Source organism: Ranitomeya imitator, chromosome 6, assembly GCF_032444005.1.
Source record: "Ranitomeya imitator isolate aRanImi1 chromosome 6, aRanImi1.pri, whole genome shotgun sequence".
In the NCBI taxonomy this organism is placed as follows: domain Eukaryota; kingdom Metazoa; phylum Chordata; class Amphibia; order Anura; family Dendrobatidae; genus Ranitomeya; species Ranitomeya imitator.
The window spans coordinates 538,460,208-538,478,884 of record NC_091287.1 but is presented as its reverse complement, the minus strand read 5'-3'; the positions used below and the strand labels follow the sequence as shown (position 1 = coordinate 538,478,884).

Sequence of the window (18,677 nt, the reverse complement as noted above, 5' to 3'; positions counted from 1 at the left end):
CACAGATACAGAGGGCAGGCCAATAGAAAAGCAGCAGGCCAGATATACATTACAATAGCCGCAGGTGGCCGGAGCCTGCCGATATTTACTGTGGGAATTACAAAGGTGGGTGGAGGACAAAATGCATTAGGGACATGCATCTCACATGGAACCTTATACATACATATAACTGCACAACATATTCTGGGGGCTGAGTGGTTCCGTAGCACGTAACATCACCTATTGTGAATGGTGGATCCTGTGTTATCTACTGTATATAGGTGTTATCAGTCATTGTACAGAAGGAGGAGGAGGTGAGCTGTGATATCACCTATTGTGAATGGTGGATCCTGTGTTATCTACTGTATATAGAGGTGTTATCAGTCATTGTACAGGAGGAGGAGGCGAGCTGTGACATCACCTATTGTGAATGGTGGATCCTGTGTTATCTACTGTATATAGGTGTTATCAGTCATTGTACAGGAGGAGGAGGTGAGCTGTGACATCATCTCTGCTGAAGGGTGGATCCTGTGTGATCTACTGTATATAGAGGTGTTATCAGCCATTGTACAGGAGGAGGAGGTGAGCTGTAATATCACCTATTGTGAATGGTGGATCCTGTGTTATCTACTGTATATAGAGGTGTTATCAGCCATTGTACAGGAGGAGGAGGTGAGCTGTGATATCCCCTATGTTACCTTTCATTATAATACTGCCCTGTGATTGGACTGCTGAGAAGAGATCTTTATAGAACAGAAATTATCAGTCTATAAGACTCAGAATTAAAAGAAAGTATTTTCTTTCATCGATAATTATACAGAAAACTACCGTAAGTATATTTAAAAATATATATATATAACTAAACTACGGGTCATTTTTTTGTTGATATTCACTTTAAAAAATTACAAAAAAGAAGCTAATGTGAGCACAACCTTCCTAGAGGATGCGCGAACGAACTCCTGCAATGTAAAGAAACATGGATCCCTGATGTCGTCCGCTCACAACGAGGAGATTCATTCTGTTTCCTCCTAACACAACTTTATATAATGATGGGAAGTGATATCTGCAGATGATTCTTCCACTTTGTGGCTCGGCCACTATCCCATCACCATAGGCAGAGACTGGGGGGTGCACGTTATTATCTACTTACTGCTCTGTTTACAATAACATTTCCCATGTTCTTTCAGAATTCTGGCACTTAGACCATAAACAGAGCTATTCTGACTGTCAAAAATATCTGTATAGACCATTAATTTCACACCTGTGGGGTCCCAACAAATAGATGATTGACGGAGAACACAGTAGTGCAGCGACCGCCATGTCCCCTTCCCTGTGTACAAGGAACAGCGCCAAATGTTTCATAGTGGCTGTGTCTGGTACTACAGATTTCTGCAGCTCAGGCCCATTCAAGTGATTAGGGATGTGCTGCAATAAAAGGCAGCGGGACTTCGCATTACTGATCCCAAGAATAGGACATTAAAGGGAATCTGTCAGCAGAATTTAATGTAATCTGACAGCAACATGATGGAGAGCAAGAGACCCTGATTTCAGCGATGTGTCAATTTAGTAGCAGAGCTCAAATGCTGAGCAGTGTAGAACCCCGCCCACACCACTGATTGGCTGCTTTATGTGTAGAACCCCGCCCACACCACTGATTGGCTGCTTTATGTCTATACAGTGTACATAGAAATCAGCCAATCAGTGGTGTAGGTGGGGTTGGACCAAGAGGCACAAGACACCTAGCCCTGCAGTGATAATCTCCTGCTAATAAAAACTGATTGTTTTGAAACAGCAAAACACAATCTAGTAAGTGACACATCTCTGGAATCAGAGTCATGTGCCAAACATCAGACATCAAATATTAAAATCCACACATATTTGCTGGATTGATATATTTTACCCAATACCATACATTGTAGGAACTATTGGAACAGAAAAAGATTGTTAAAACCTATCAGTTTTTTTGTTTTTACCTATGGAAGAAAACAAAAAAGAGCATGTTCACAGAAAGCAAGCAAAGATCATGGAATCTAAGAAAAATTATAAAAATAAACTAAAATAAAAAAAAAATAACGCAAATCAAGGTTTAAAGGAGGTTTTAGGCAAAGAATCCTCATTGTCTAATAAAGATTCCTGTGTCTTTCTAGTCCTCTTATTCATCCATGCTTTACCAACTTCATCATCTCAGCTTGCAGTCAGTGAATGGAAACCTCACAGGCAGAGACTGAACCCCAGGACGTCTCTAAGCGTTATCAGAGCTGTGAGGCCGTCACAATATGTGTTTTTCGATAAAGATTATATTGGCTTTTTATACTCTGGTCTTTTTGTGAAGGTTTTTTTTCGGCATTGTTCAGCAGTTACACTGTAGCAAAGTATCAGAAGAGCAGAGAGAGTGGCAGACCTGTGGGGGACACTGACGAAAGCAGACATGAATAGGTCACTGAACACGTAAGCATAAACCCAGGAGACTAAAGAGCAGTATGAGGGTATCCTAACTCTCTACAACAGGTATCAGGAAAAAAAAGGAAAAGATTGGGCATAGTGAATTTTAATATGCCCAATCATTTGCGGTCATGGTAAATGTCTTCCTTCAGTCTAAGGTGCTGAAACAGCAATACCCCGCCATAATCCCACTACAATGAAGATGGCTACCAGACATCTCGGTCAATGGCTGATCTCCTGAATTTTAGCACTTTTTCTATCAATTCTACCATTTTTTTAAAATTGTTACAATCTATTTACTTCACAGGTTGCAACAATTACAAAGATACTAAAAAGGTTTAAGAACCTATCCTTTATTAAACAAAATCGCTGAGGTACTGCAGAGAGGCCCACTTTACAAGTGATATGCAAATTATACTGGAAGTGCAGTGGGCGGGATGGAGAGCGCTTCCACCGCAGTGGGCGGGACGGAGAGCGCTTCCACCGCAGTGGGCGGGACGGAGAGCGCTTCCACCGCAGTGGGCGGGACGGAGAGCGCTTCCACCGCAGTGGGCGGGACGGAGAGCGCTTCCACCGCAGTGGGCGGGACGGAGAGCGCTTCCACCGCAGTGGGCGGGACGGAGAGGGCTTCCACCGCAGTGGGCGGGACGGAGAGCGCTTCCACCGCAGTGGGCGGGACGGAGAGCGCTTCCACCGCAGTGGGCGGGACGGAGAGCGCTTCCACCGCAGTGGGCGGGACGGAGCGCTTCCACCGCAGTGGGCGGGACGGAGCGCTTCCACCGCAGTGGGCGGGACGGAGCGCTTCCACCGCAGTGGGCGGGACGGAGCGCTTCCACCGCAGTGGGCGGGACGGAGCGCTTCCACCGCAGTGGGCGGGACGGAGCGCTTCCACCGCAGTGGGCGGGACGGAGCGCTTCCACCGCAGTGGGCGGGACGGAGCGCTTCCACCGCAGTGGGCGGGACGGAGCCCTTCCACCGCAGTGGGCGGGAACGGAGCACTTCCACCGCAGTGGGCGGGACGGAGCACTTCCACCGCAGTGGGCGGGATGGAGCACTTCCACCGCAGTGGGCGAGACGGAGCACTTCCACCGCAGTGGGCGGGACGGAGCACTTCCACCGCAGTGGGCGAGACGGAGCACTTCCACCGCAGTGGGCGGGATGGAGCACTTCCACCGCAGTGGGCGGGATGGAGCACTTCCACCGCAGTGGGCGGGATGGAGCACTTCCACCGCAGTGGGCGGGATGGAGCACTTCCACCGCAGTGGGTGAGACGGAGCGCTTTCACTAATTCTCCATTGCATTTGGATATTAATTTGTCATTTTTGTAACACTATATATGATAAAGAATGTAGGTTTACAGTATGGGACGTCATAACTGCAGCGAAAACTACTATACTACTATAGAAAAAAAATAAAATTGTTTTCATTCTTCTGTCACTGGTGTTGTCCGATGACTTATATTTTGAGGGACACGATGCAGTCCCATGTCGTTTCAATGGTACAAGTTTTGAGTACGCACAACTTTTTGTCAATTTTCTGTTCTATTTTTGTTATAGACAGATGTACAAAAACTGGAAGTTCTAGCATTGATTTTTCCCCATCATCTGGAATAAAGAAACCATTTTATAGTGCAGGTAAACATTACATGGAAACCTGAGTTATGACATTTTTTATGTTTCACTACCTTTGTATAAGAAAATAACTTAAAAAAAAAAAAAAAAAAAAAAATTTGCATCAGAATCCGAGGAACAATCCAGGGATCGCTTGTTGCATCTTATTTTATTCTATGCAATGAAAAGTGAACAAAAATTTTGATTTTGGCATTGTTTTTTATTGATTAAACTTTTTTTTTTTTTTTCCTTACATACAATATTTATTGGCCCCACAACACAGATTTGTGCACATCTGACTTAGATCTGGCACTGGTATGATTTATTAAGCTTCAATTTATATTGGGCAGTGTTAGACCTCAATTTGCCATAAACAATGGCTCCCAGCAATCGTGCTGCGTGGAGCCAATGGAGAGTCAGAGGAAGAGATCTAAGGGGTTAAACTACTGGGATCCAAGTTATGGCACAATGTGCTTCATCAGCCTGTAATGTAAATGTGTGTCATGGTGCAGGCAGCCTGCCCAACCTCTCCTCAGTAAGTCCAGCCTCCTCCTGTGAGCCCAGCCTCCCCCGCACTGTGATAAATACGCCCCGCAATCTCTCCGTCAATATTACCTAACTTTTACACAGTGTAAACTGGCCATTTGCAGCCATGAAGTATTCGTTTAATGGCCTGTGTAGACACTTATGTGCACAGAACGATCGTTAATATGATCTTCCTGTGAGAACAGAACATCATTTTACAGGCAGCGCATCTCCTGTCCATACACAATGATTTTCCATTTTTTAAAGATGCAGTTTGTCTCGCCATTTTCTGAGGCTCATTTATGTTTTATTTTTATGTCCATGACACTGTGTGAGGGGGGGGGTTGGTTTTTGGGCAGAGTTAATGTTTGTATTTATACCATTTTGGGTACATATGATGTTTTTATCATCTTTCACTGTGGGAAAGCAGGACTCAGTCTTATTCTGGGTGCTGTGATGCAGTGACCCCTGTTACAGGTAGGGGGCGCTGCATGGTCTTCCCAGAATACGCATGGAGGGGAATTGAGGCCATGGGAATACATGGCAATTGCAGGCATAACGGTAGTAATGAGTCAAAACCCGGCACTATTTACTTGTGGGACCTATAGTCCTACAAGTAAATTGTGTTGTTTAACAAGGGAGGCTGGCAGGGCTAGTTATGAGAGATGGGTGGGTCAAACTAGCCACACACACCTCCCACCTATGGGAGTGGTTACAGCTTCATAATGTGACCAGGGTGGGGGTCACATGGTCTCAGTGTGGACCTGAATGGTTCTGTGCTGGAAGGTCCTGAGAGCCTATGTGTTGGGAACACCGTGGACCTGGATGGTCTGTGTTGGGGAAGCCACTGGCTTCAGTGGGTCTGGACTGACTGAGGTGCGCCTGCCAGGCAAGTTGGTGATCCCCGTGAGGAAGCTTTTCCCAGGAGAGAGGACTGACAAGGAGTCAGCAGGATGCTGTAGATAAGCCCCTGATGACGGTGAGCTTACCTCACCATCGATTTTGGGGGTGACAGGTTCCCTTTAAGGTAATGAATATTCCCCTCTCTCCACTCACTGGGGACACGTGATCGCTCGGAGCTGCTGGAAGCCGGAACAGGATGCAACGAGGGCGCGCAGGGAAGGTAAGTAGGAGGTTGCTTTTTATTACAGTTGTTGGAAGCAGCGGCTGCGGCTGTAACTGTGCGCGCTATAAGAAATTAAAATTTATTGCCAGAGCAGTAAATATTAATTTCTCTGTAGCAGCAGGCAAAATTACTGCTGCAGCCGCTGGCTCCTACCTCCTGTGATCTGCTGCTCCACCGCTCCCCCCTCCCCCGCCAGCTTCTGGGACAATGACTGGTGTATAAGTCGAGGGGGAGGGCGTTTTCAGCACAAAAAATGTGCTGAAAAACTCAGCTTATACATAAAAGGTATTTGATCTCCTATCAACAGTAAGAGTTCTGGCTCCTACAGACCAGTTAGAACCTTCTAATCAACTCATTACCTGCATTACAGACAGCTGTCTTACATAGTCACCTTTATAAAAGAATGCTGTCCACAGACTCAATTAATCAGTCAGACTCTAACCTCTACAACATGGGCAAGACCAAAGAGCTTTATAAGGATGTCAGGGACAAGATCATAGACCTGCACAAAGCTGGAATGGGCTACAAAACCATAAGTAAGACGCTGGGTGAAAAGGAGACAACTGTTGGTGCAATAGTAAGAAAATGGAAGAAATAAAAAATCACTGTCAATCAACATCAATCTGGGGCAACATGCAAAATCTCATCTCATGGGGTATCCTTGATCATGAGGAAGGTGAGAGATCAGCCTAAAACTACACAAGAGGAACTTGTTAATGATCTCAAGGCAGCTGGGACCACAGTCACCAAGAAAACCATTGGTAACACATTACGCCGTAAAGGTTTAATATCCTGCAGTGCCCACAAGGTCCCCCTGCTCAAGAAGGCACATGTGCAGGCCCATCTGAAGTTTGCCAATGAACACCTGGATGATTCTGTGAGTGATTGGGAGAAGGTGCTGTGGTCAGATGAGACAAAAATTGAGCTCTTTGGCATTATCTCAACTCATTGGGTGTGGAGGAAGATAAATGCTGCCTATGACCCAAAGAACACCATCCCCACTGTCAAGCATGGAGGTGGAAACATTATGTTTTGGGGGTGTTTCTCTCCTAAGGACACAGGACTACTTCACCGCATCAATGGGAGAATGGATGGAGCCATGTAACATAAAATCCTGAGTGACAACCTCCTTCACTCCGCCAGGACATTAAAAATGGGTCGTGGCTGGGTCTTTCAGCAAGACAATGACCCAAAACATATAGCCAAGGCAACAAAGGAGTGGCTCAAAAAGAAGCACATTAAAGTCATGGAGTGGCCTACCCAGTCTCCAGACCTTAATCCCATAGAAAACTTATGGAGGGAGATGAAGCTCCGAGTTGCAAAGCGGCAGCCTCAAAATCTTAATGATTTAGAGATGATCTGCAAAGAGGAGTGGAGCAAAATTCCTCCTGACATGTGCGCAAACCTCATCATCAGCTACAATAAATGTCTGACTGCTGTGCTTGCCAACAAGGGTTTTACCACCAAGTATTAAGTCTTGTTTGCCAGAGGGAGCAAATACTTATTTCTCATTGCAAAATACAAATACATTTATATAATTTATACAATGTGATTTTCTGGATTATATTTGTGATATTCTATCTCTCAGTTAAAATTAACCTACCCTTACAATTATAGACTGTTCATGTCTGTCAGTGGCCAAACTTGCAAAATCAGCAAGGGGTCAAATACTTATTTCCCCAGCTGTATCTGCTTAAAAGGGAACAATGGCAGCCACAATGCTAAGTTGCTCTAGGACTCATTACTATGAGAACACTGAGAACACAATGGTACAGAGTTCTATTTTGCCTTCAAAGATTGTGTGATTTTATTACCATTGCAAGATCACGGCCGCAAGTTAAAATGATCAGTTGTGGTCAAAACTAAACTTGACATTCATTGGCTATCCTGTAGATAAAGCTCCTTTCCCATCAAACCATTTATTTCGGCAAAAACTGTACTTTGTGTTTACCCTGGTTTTTGTGCAATTATCTGCTGTCTCAACACCCAGACCGCACACAACCAGATCTTATTAATGGTATTTAACATTACTGTAAGGGTCTGAAAAAGAAACTATATATGGTATATATGAATAACAAACTTCCTTTACCATTTCTGCAGGTAGTCCTGCGCCTCTACACGAGCGCCAACCTCAAATGTGATTCCAGGGCGAATCGGAGGCTTCTTACTCATCTTAGAGTCTTCTCTTCTCCCCCCAACCTGTGGAAGGACAAAAGCATCCGGGAATCAGAAACCAACTAATAATGCACCATCTGCAATGATAACACGTCCTCCCCCTGTAATTAGTAAGGTAAATGCAGCGTATTCAGTCATAACAAACCAACAGAAACCATCATCAACTGATGGCGGGGAAACCCTGCACCCTGCACCATGTTTATGAGAAGTATTGCATAGTTATCCAAAATTTCTCAGTTGTGGGAAGCGAGAATATTTCAGGACAGTGAGCCTGTGGTCAGCTTCTCTGTCTGCCCTCCACAGCAGATACACCTTTTCGCTGGTGTTTAGCTTCAGTTGTCCTTGCTGCAGTCTTTTTAGGGTAATAGTGTTTTCATTTACTTATTTGTCTGCCCTATCACCTTTCGGGTGCGGCTTTATACACTTTCCACCTGCTAGTGATAGGCCCCGGACCGGACCGTGATGCCCATCGGATCAGACCGCCCCCCAGGTGAGTATAATATAACCTGTTTTTCTCATCTTTCACGATACTTCGGGGGCTTATCTACAGCATTCCAGAATGCTGTAGCTAAGCCCCTGATGCTGGTGGGCTTAGCTCATCTTCGATTTTGGGGGTGACAGGTTCCCTTTAATCCTCCATTTTGTGGGGTTTTTTTTTTACTTGTTCTGGGATCTTTCTATTTCAGCACACTATCCCTTCTGTCGGTAATTTACACTTTGCTCAGCTCTCCAGTTATTTAGGAGGAACGTGAAACGCTCGACGGCCTTTCAAGCAAGATACGTCCGAGTAGCCATCGTCTAGTCTGTGCTTAGGGATATCTTAGATCAAGTAAGAACCCCTAGAGAGCACAGGGTCAGGGTTGATGGTAGTTTTCAGTGCTACCTATTTTCCAGAATGAGTTGCTACTCTATCATAACAACTGCGCTATCTCCAGCAGTCCCATAGAGCGTGAAAGGAGCAGTAGCTGACCATAAGCTCCATCCTGGAATCTGCAGAGCATTTTGGCCATACCCACTCCCATTACAACTTATGGAAACAGCTGAACCTGTGTAGACAAAAAGGACGAGAAACTCGAGGGAATCAGGGCTGTGGAGTCAGTAAGCCAAACATCCAACTCCTGAATTATCCTGAGTCCACAGCACTGGTCACTAGTGAGCATGTACATAAGGTGCAGCACAGACTCATCTCAACTAAAAGCTGAGATCCTTAGATCAGGAGCAGAACAGATATTTATAGGACATTTCAGAACATTCCCAAATTATGGAAAAATTAACAGCACATCCTGCATTGTCCTACTGTACCCAATTTATTAGATATTTTAGGAGTCGGACTCTACTAAAATGGATACCAATTCCGCAGCCCTGGCGGGGATGCCTCTGCCCCTTCACCAAGCTGATCACTGGAACTAGGAGAACTCTATAGGTCCAAAACTGCACAAATTAATTTCTTGAAATACACTATATGGTGGAAAGAATTGGACATACGTCTTAATTATTGATTTCAGGTGTATTGGCGGCTCTATGGCCCCCCGGTGTATAACATCCTGCCCCCCCGTCACCACCCGGTGTATAACATCCGGCCCCCCGTCACCATCCGGTGTATAACATCCGGCCCCCCGTCACCACCCGGTGTATAACATCCGGCCCCCGGTCACCACCCGGTGTATAACATCCGGCCTCCCGTCACCATCCGGTGTATAACATCCGGCCTCCCGTCACCATCCGGTGTATAACATCCGGCCCCCCGTCACCACCCGGTGTATAACATCCGGCCCCCGGTCACCACCCGGTGTATAACATCCGGCCCCCCGTCACCACCCGGTGTATAACATTCGGCCCCCCAGTCACCACCCGGTGTATAACATCCTGCCCCCCCCCCCCCCCGTCACCACCCGGTGTATAACATCCTGCCCCCCCGCCACCACCCGGTGTATAACATCCGGCCCCCCCGTCACCACCCGGTGTATAACATCCGGCCCCCCCGTCACCACCCGGTGTATAACATCCGGCCCCCCCGTCACCACCCGGTGTATAACATCCGGCCCCCGGTCACCACCCGGTGTATAACATCCGGCCCCCCAGTCACCACCCGGTGTATAACATCCGGCCCCCCCGTCACCACCCGATGTATAACATCCGGCCCCCCGTCACCACCCGGTGTATAACATCCGGCCCCCCGTCACCACCCGGTGTATAACATCCGGCCCCCCGTCACCACCCGGTGTATAACATTCGGCCCCCCAGTCACCACCCGGTGTATAACATCCTGCCCCCCCCCCCCGTCACCACCCGGTGTATAACATCCTGCCCCCCCCCGCCCCCCCCCGGTCTATAACATCCGGCCCCCCGTCACCACCCGGTGTATAACATCCGGCCCCCGGTCACCACCCGGTGTATAACATCTGGCCCCCCGTCACCACCCGGTGTATAACATTCGGCCCCCCAGTCACCACCCGGTGTATAACATCCTGCCCCCCCTTCCCCCCCGTCACCACCCGGTGTATAACATCCTGCCCCCCCCGTCACCACCCGGTGTATAACATCCGGCCCCCCCCGTCACCACCCAGTGTATAACATCCGGCCCCCCAGTCACCACCCGGTGTATAACATCCGGCTCCCAGTCACCACCCGGTGTATAACATCCGGCCCCCATCACAACCTGGTGCATAACATCCGGCCCCCATCACAACCCGGTGTATAACATCCGACCCCCGTCACCATCTGGTGTATATCATCCGGCCCCATTTCCCCCCGATGTATAACATCCGGCCCCCGTCACCACCCAGTGTATAATATCCAGCCCTGTCACCACCCGGTGTACAACATCCGGCCCCGTCAACACCCAGAGTGCGGCTGTTTTTTCGTTTATTGGACTACTTTGGGTTTTCCCAAATACAGCCTGCACCACCTAGTTAGCTGAGTGCGCTCCTTTTCCTTAAACAAGCAGTATATAAAATCTGGTCCCATTGTCCACCCCCACATTGTAAAACGGTCGGCCCCTTTACCCCCCTAGTGTATAAAAATCAGACCCACTGCCCGCTGGTGTATAACATCCGGCCCCTCGCTCCCTGGTGTATAACATCCGGCCCCATTGCCCCCCGGTGTATAACATCCGGCCCCATTGCCCCCCGGTGTATAACATCCGGCCCCATTGCCCCCCGGTGTATAACATCCGGCCCCATTTCCCCCCCGGTGTATAACATCCGGCCCCATTGCCCCCCGGTGTATAACATCCGGCCCCATTGCCCCCCGGTGTATAACATCCGGCCCCATTGTCCCCCGGAGTATAACATCCGGCCACATTGCCCCCCGGTGTATAACATCTGGCCCCATTGCCCCCAATGTATAACATCCGGCCCCATTGCCCCCCGATGTATAACATCCGGGCCCATTGCCCCCTGATGTATAACATCCGACCCCATTGCCCCCTGGTGTATAACATCCGGGCCCATTGCCCCCTGATGTATAACATCCGGCACCATTGCCCCCCGGTGTATAAAATCCAGCCCCATTGCCACCCGGTGTATAACATCCGACCCCATTGCCCCCTGGTTTATGACATCTGGCCCCATTTCCTTCCCAGTGTATAACCTCTGACCCCATTGCCCCCCCACCTGTATGACATCTGGCCCCATTTCCTTCCCAGTGTATAACCTCTGACCCCATTGCCCCCCCCAGTGTATAAAATCTGGCCCCATTGCCCTCCCCAGTGTATAACATCCATCCCCATCACTACTCAGTATACTGTATAACATCTGGCCCCATTTCCTTCCCTCCTTCCCAGTGTATAACCTCTGACCCCATTGCCCCCTAGTATATAACAGTCGGCCCCATCGCTCCCCCCCAGTGAATAACAGTCGACCCCATTGCCCCACGACGTATAATCTCAGACACTAGTCCAAAACGCACATTAAAGAAATGCCCACTTGGCCAAGGTCTACAGTCCGTGTGAAACATTTTGAATAGTTTTCATAATTTGTGGGAGTGTGTAAGAGCAGCAAACAATTCCAGAAGGGAAGGAAGCTGCAAATAGAGCGAACACCACAGGAATGTACTGAGCGAAGGCAAGAGCAGTTCTCTCTCGCCCATGCACCGTCTCTCTTCCCCCAAATGCCATCTCTCTCCCCATGAGTCATCTCTCTCTCCACACCTAACATCTCTCTCTCCGTCGTACGTCTGTCCCCTCCGTCCGTCGTACCTCTCTCCCCTCCATACGTTGTCTCTCTGAAGTACATCTCTCTCCCATGACATCTCTTCTCCTTGTTCTTTTCTCTTTCCATGATACACTGCCTCTGCCTGTCTCTTGCACGGTCACTGTCTCCTCTCCCTGTTTTGGTCTTGGGGTCTCTCCCCTCCGTCATCCATCTCTCCCCTCCATCCTCTCTCTCCCATGACATGCCATCTCTTCTTCTTGTTCTTGTCTCCCTCCGTACGTCATCTCTCTCCCATGACATCTCTTCTCCTTGTTTTTGTCTTTCTCTATGATACACTGTCTCTTCCTGTCTCTTGCACTGTCAACTCTCCCTGTTTTGGTCTTGATGTCTCTCCCCTCCATACATCGACTCTCTCGACCCTCTGGATGTTGTCTCTCTCTCTGCCATCTCTCCTTGTTCGTGTCTCTCTCTATGATACACAGTCTCCTCTCTCTCTTTTGGTCTTGGTGTCTCTCCCCTCCTTACATCTCTCTCTCATGACATGCCATCTCCTCTTCTTCTTGTTCTTGTCTCTTGCACTGTCACTGCCTGTCTCTTGCACTGTCACTGCCTGTCTCTTGCACTGTCTCTGCCTCTCACTGTGTCTCTCGCACGGTCACTGTCTCTTGCACTGTCACGATCGCTGTCTGTCTCTTGCACGGTCACTGTCTCTCGCACTGTCACTGCGTCTCTTGCACTGTCACGATCGCTGTCTGTCTCTTGCACTGTCACTGTGTCTCTTGCACTGTCACTGTGTCTCTTGCACTGTCACTGTGTCTCTTGCACTGTCACTGTGTCTCTTGCACTGTCACTGTGTCTCTTGCACTGTCACTGTGTCTCTTGCACTGTCACTGTGTCTCTTGCACTGTCACTGTGTCTCTTGCACTGTCACTGTGTCTCTTGCACTGTCACTGTGTCTCTTGCACTGTCACTGTGTCTCTTGCACTGTCTCTGCGTCTCTTGCACTGTCTCTGCCTCTCACTGTGTCTCTTGCACTGTCACTGTGTCTCTTGCACTGTCACTGTGTCTCTTGCACTGTCACTGTGTCTCTTGCACTGTCACTGTGTCTCTTGCACTGTCACTGTGTCTCTTGCACTGTCACTGTGTCTCTTGCACTGTCACTGTGTCTCTTGCACTGTCACTGTGTCTCTTGCACTGTCACTGTGTCTCTTGCACTGTCACTGTGTCTCTTGCACTGTCACTGTGTCTCTTGCACTGTCACTGTGTCTCTTGCACTGTCACTGTGTCTCTTGCACTGTCACTGTGTCTCTTGCACTGTCACTGTGTCTCTTGCACTGTCACTGTGTCTCTTGCACTGTCACTGTGTCTCTTGCACAGTCACTGTGTCTCTTGCACAGTCACTGTGTCTCTTGCACTGTCACTGTGTCTCTTGCACTGTCACTGTGTCTCTTGCACTGTCACTGTGTCTCTTGCACTGTCACTGTGTCTCTTGCACTGTCACTGTGTCTCTTGCACTGTCTCTGCCTGTCACTGTGTCTCTTGCACTGTCACTGTGTCTCTTGCACTGTCACTGTGTCTCTTGCACTGTCACTGTGTCTCTTGCACTGTCACTGTGTCTCTTGCACTGTCACTGTGTCTCTTGCACTGTCACTGTGTCTCTTGCACTGTCACTGTGTCTCTTGCACTGTCACTGTGTCTCTTGCACTGTCACTGTGTCTCTTGCACTGTCACTGTGTCTCTTGCACTGTCACTGTGTCTCTTGCACTGTCACTGTGTCTCTTGCACTGTCACTGTGTCTCTTGCACTGTCACTGTGTCTCTTGCACTGTCACTGTGTCTCTTGCACTGTCACTGTGTCTCTTGCACTGTCACTGTGTCTCTTGCACTGTCACTGTGTCTCTTGCACTGTCACTGTGTCTCTTGCACTGTCACTGTGTCTCTTGCACTGTCACTGTGTCTCTTGCACTGTGTCTCTCGCTCTGTCACTGTCTCTTGCACTGTCACGATCGCTGTCTGTCTCTTGCACTGTCTCTGCCTGTCTCTTGCACGGTCACTGTCTGTCTCTTGCACGGTCACTGTCTGTCTCTTGCACGGTCACTGTCTGTCTCTTGCACGGTCACTGTCTGTCTCTTGCACGGTCACTGTCTGTCTCTTGCACGGTCACTGTCTGTCTCTTGCACGGTCACTGTCTGTCTCTTGCACGGTCACTGTCTGTCTCTTGCACGGTCACTGTCTGTCTCTTGCACTGTCTCTGCCTGTCTCTTGCACGGTCACCGTCTCCTCTTCCTGTTTTGGTCTTGGTGTCACTCTCCACCGTCACGTTACATGTATCCCCTGGATGTCTCCGTTCTCTCACCCCAGCTGTCTCTTCTCCCCGTACGTCACGGTGCACACTGCTCAGCCCGTGAAGGACACGGCGTCTCCTCTCGGATTTCGGGGTGTCCTAATCTCCGGGGAGCCTCATCCTTCCAGTAGCAGCTTCTCTGGCGGACTCCCACCCGCAGCTCCCAGAGAGCCCTCTGACCGTCCGCCAGCCAATCGCAGCCTGCCACGTCACAGGTCAAACTATCACAACTTCCGGGTTAGCACGTCAAAGTAGACGCGTCCGGCGCCGTCTCCAAGGTGAGACACACGTGACTTCCGGCGTGGCTGAACTCTTCTGCGTACGGGTCGACGGTTTGATCATGTGACCTGTCGAGTTACGTGGGCGGGGCAAATAGAACGCTCTCTCCATGAAGATGATACAACTTGTGTTTAAAAATAACGGCTGAGAAATAGTAACATTGTATCAGCGACTGTCGCAAATAAACACCCAGAGCAGCAGCCTCTGCGGCCGCACTTTACGGCCAGTTGGTCATAGGCTCAGGTATATAATAAGTTCCATGTAATTCCAATAAGAATCCACATCCAGCAGTCAGTAGCTCCTTGTGCTGCTGTCACCCAGGGGTGTAACATTGTGGTCATTGTAGAGTGACATAATCCAACACTTCCCACAGGAGCGAGGGCCCCGATCACAAGAGCTTACACTCTATGGGAGATGTACGGCTGCATGAGGCGGACACCAGCCGGCATCTGTGTATGTCCAGCTACGGATGTCACTGAGGGCGCGGAGTGTGGGGGAACGGGAGAATGTAAAGAAGTTCGACTACTGAGGAGATGCCTCAAAGATGTGATTTTAGGGCTTAAACATGTGGAATGAAGAAGATTTTCTTGGGTCGTGCATTCCTCAGAACCGGTGCAACATGAGAGAAGACTTGGAGATGGGAGGGGAGGTTGGGAATATAGGGGGTGTTCATTTTAGAGCAGGTAGATAATGTGTAGGGGGCGGTGCAGTGCTGCGGAGAGGACATGATGAGTAAGGAGATGTATGGCGCGCTCAGCGGATAGCACAGCAGCCTTACAACGCTGGGGTCCTGGGTTCAAATCCCGCCAAGGACAACATCTGTAAGGAGTTTGTATGTTCTCTCCGTGTTTGTGTGGGTTTCCTCCGGGCTCTCCAGTTTTCTCCCAGACTCCAAAGACATAGTGATAGGGAATTTAGATTGTGAGCCCCATCGGAGGCAGCGATGATAATGTGTGTAAAGTGCTGCGGAATATAGTGGCGTTATATAATGCATAATAAATATATGGCGGTGCAGCACAGTGAAGAAGATGAGGGGTAGATGTAGAGCAGTGCACCACGGTGAAGAAGACAATGACTGTGGTAGACAGATGAGCAGGAGATGGAGGGCGGTGCAGCACAGTGGGGAGGACAGGTAGGGTGGTAGACAGATGAGGAGGACATGTAGAACAGTGCAGCACTGTTGGGAGGACAGGTTGGTTTGTAGACAGAGATGAAGGAGGAGATGTAGGATGCTGCAGCACTGTGGAGAGGACGGGTAGGGTGGTAGACAGATAAGGGAGGACATGTACGGGAATGCAGCACTGTTGAGATCTTTGTGGGCTGGTATGATAAGTTTAGATTGTTCTGTGAAGTGTATGGGCAACAAATAGAGTGACTGGGACACTGGAGACGTTGGTGTAGTGGCTGGATAGGGTAGATTGTAGATGGGAGAGGAAAAAAATATAAGTAGTAAAATGCAGTAGTTAACATGAGAATTAATCAGAGTAAGGCTACGGTCACACGTTCCGTATTTGGTGAGTATTTTGCATCAGCATTTGTAAGCCAAAATCAGGTGAGGAACAAAAAGTATAATAGAAACACGTCACCATTTCTGTATTGAACACCCACTCCTGGTTTTGGCTTACAAATACTGATGTGAAATACTGACCACGCTCCAAGAATTTAGAGATGAAGGGGAGATTGGAGACCGGTCTGTAGTTATTTGTGCAGGATGGATCAAGAGAGAGTTTCTTTAATAATGGAGTAATGATACAGTGTTTGAATGAGGAGGGGATAATGCCAGAGGAGAGGGAGAGATTAAAGATTGTAGTTAGGTGAGTTGTGACGACTGGACAGAGACACTGGAGGAGGTGTGAGGGAATAGGGTCAGTGGTGCATGTAGTTGGATGAAAAGAAGAGAGGAGCCTGGAGACTTCTTTTTCTGTGATGGGATCAAATGTGGAGAGTGAGCCAGGGGAGATGCAGGGAGGGATCGGAGTCACTGCACTTGGTGATTGGGAGTGGATTTCCTGACATATGTTATCTATTTTCTCTATAAAGTAGGAGGCCAGGTCATCAGCACAAATGTCTGTGATAGGGGCTTGATCTTTTGGCCTGAGGAGGGAGTGAAAGGTGTCAAAAAGTTTCTTGGGGTTGTTGGATAGTGAGGAGATCAGGGTGGTGAAGTAGGACTGTTTGGCGAGGTGAAGGGCAGAGTTATAGGTACTTAACATAAATTTGAAGTGTATGAAGTCTTCTGGTGTGCGTGTTTTCCTCCATAAGCGTTCAGCACTTCTAGAGTATCGCTGGAGAAGCAGAGTTTGCGATGTGAGCCAGGGCTGTTTCTCTCTGTGTTTGGAGGTTCTGAGGGTGAGGGGAGCTACTTGGTCCAGGATGCTTTTCAGAGTGTCATTGTAGTGATGTTCAGCCAGATCAGGACAGAAAAAAAGAGGAAATTGGGGACAATGATGAGTGTAGGGAGTCTGAAAGTGTATGAGGGTTAATAGCATGTAGATTTTGAATGTGTGGTAGGTAGGAGTGTGCTGGGGTGGGCGAGGAATTGTGAGTGTGAAGGAGAGAATGTTGTGGTCAGAGAGGGGAAGAGGTGAGTTGTTTAGATAGGAGATTAAACAGAGCCGGACAAAGACCAGGTCAAGGGTGCTACCGTCCTTATGTGTCTCAGAGGTTGAGAGCTGTGAGAGGCCGAGAGAAGTGGTTAGTGATAGAAGCTGGGATGCAGATGTGGAAGTGAGGTTGTTGATGGGGATGTTGAAGTCTCCCAGGATAAGGGTTGGGAGTTCTGAGGACATAAAGTGCAGCAGCCAGGCAGAGAAATGGTCAAGGAAGTGGGTGGGCGAGCCTGGGGGCCGGTATATGACCGCTACTCTGAGGGAGAGGGGATGGAAGAGCCTGATGGTGTGGACCTCAAAAGAAGGGAATAAGAGTGATGGAGCTGGGGGGATGACCTGGAAAGTGCATTGTGGGGACAGGAATTCTTATGGGGGGCTTAAGAGTTTTTGTGGTTTTAATGGTAAGAAGAGAGTATATTCTGGAGCTATTTTTAAAGGCAGGTGACATGAATGAGTCAGTGATTGGATATAGTGATCAAAGGAATGCTCTGAGGATTATGACAGCGGGGATTATGGTGATGCCACACGTGGAAATGAAATGATCAGATTTACGCAGATTAATAACAGGCAGAAACAGAGAAAGTTCAGTTTAGGAAAGATTCTGTGTCAGAGCGAGGACATAGAGATAGAGATTAGAGATAGTGGACAAACAATCCCTGGTATTTTGTAGTAATGTGGCGGTGATGTCAGGAGAAGATGTGTATAATTGGGCATCATTAGTATAGGGCTGGTACTGTAAACCAAATCTGATGATGACTTGTCCAATACTTAACAATATACAGAGAGAAAAGATGAGGAACCTCGACTGTAATGGGGAGAAGAGCCGGCCAAAGGGATCTGATCATGGTTCTTACTGTGAATGATTCAATGGTAGACCACAATGTGTTTGGCCAGATCAATTATGAAAGTTGGATTGAAGTCTGGGTCAATCCTGATAGATGGATAAAAGCTGATGAAGATTAAGGTTTGAGAGTCAGAGCAAGCGGGCCCGGCTTAAGCAGCATTGTGTCTCTATCGGTAAGGATCCACTTTGCCATATTTAAAGTAGTTCGTCATTTAATACACTTGCTGAAATTCTTATTTATTGGAGGGGGATCTCTAGGAGCTTGCTTGTGCACTCCTAATACATACAGGTCCTTCTCAAAAAATTAGCATATAGTGTTAAATTTCATTATTTACCATAATGTAATGATTACAATTAAACTTTCACATATTATAGATTCATTATCCACCAACTGAAATTTGTCAGGTCTTTTATTGTTTTAATACTGATGATTTTGGCATACAACTCCTGATAACCCAAAAAAACCTGTCTCAATAAATTAGCATATTTCACCCATCCAATCAAATAAAAGTGTTTTTTAATAACAAACAAAAAAACCAACAAATAATAATGTTCAGTTATGCACTCAATACTTGGTCGGGAATCCTTTGG

The 18,677-nt window shown here is 48.0% G+C and overlaps 1 protein-coding gene across 1 annotated transcript in view; it reads right to left on the bottom strand.

Annotated features, from left to right (window-relative positions):
• The window catches only part of PHF20L1 (PHD finger protein 20 like 1), a 110,131-nt gene extending 95,600 nt beyond the window's left edge, over positions 1–14,531 (bottom strand). Inside the window, exons 1-2 of the mRNA XM_069731936.1 lie at positions 14,367–14,531; positions 7,772–7,881 (exon numbers count right to left, since the gene is read on the bottom strand). Of these exons, the coding sequence (XP_069588037.1) occupies positions 7,772–7,854 (83 nt within the window). The 5' untranslated portion in view covers positions 7,855–7,881; positions 14,367–14,531. The remainder of the gene's footprint in view (positions 1–7,771; positions 7,882–14,366) is intronic.
• Positions 14,532–18,677: the final 4,146 nt, after the last annotated feature.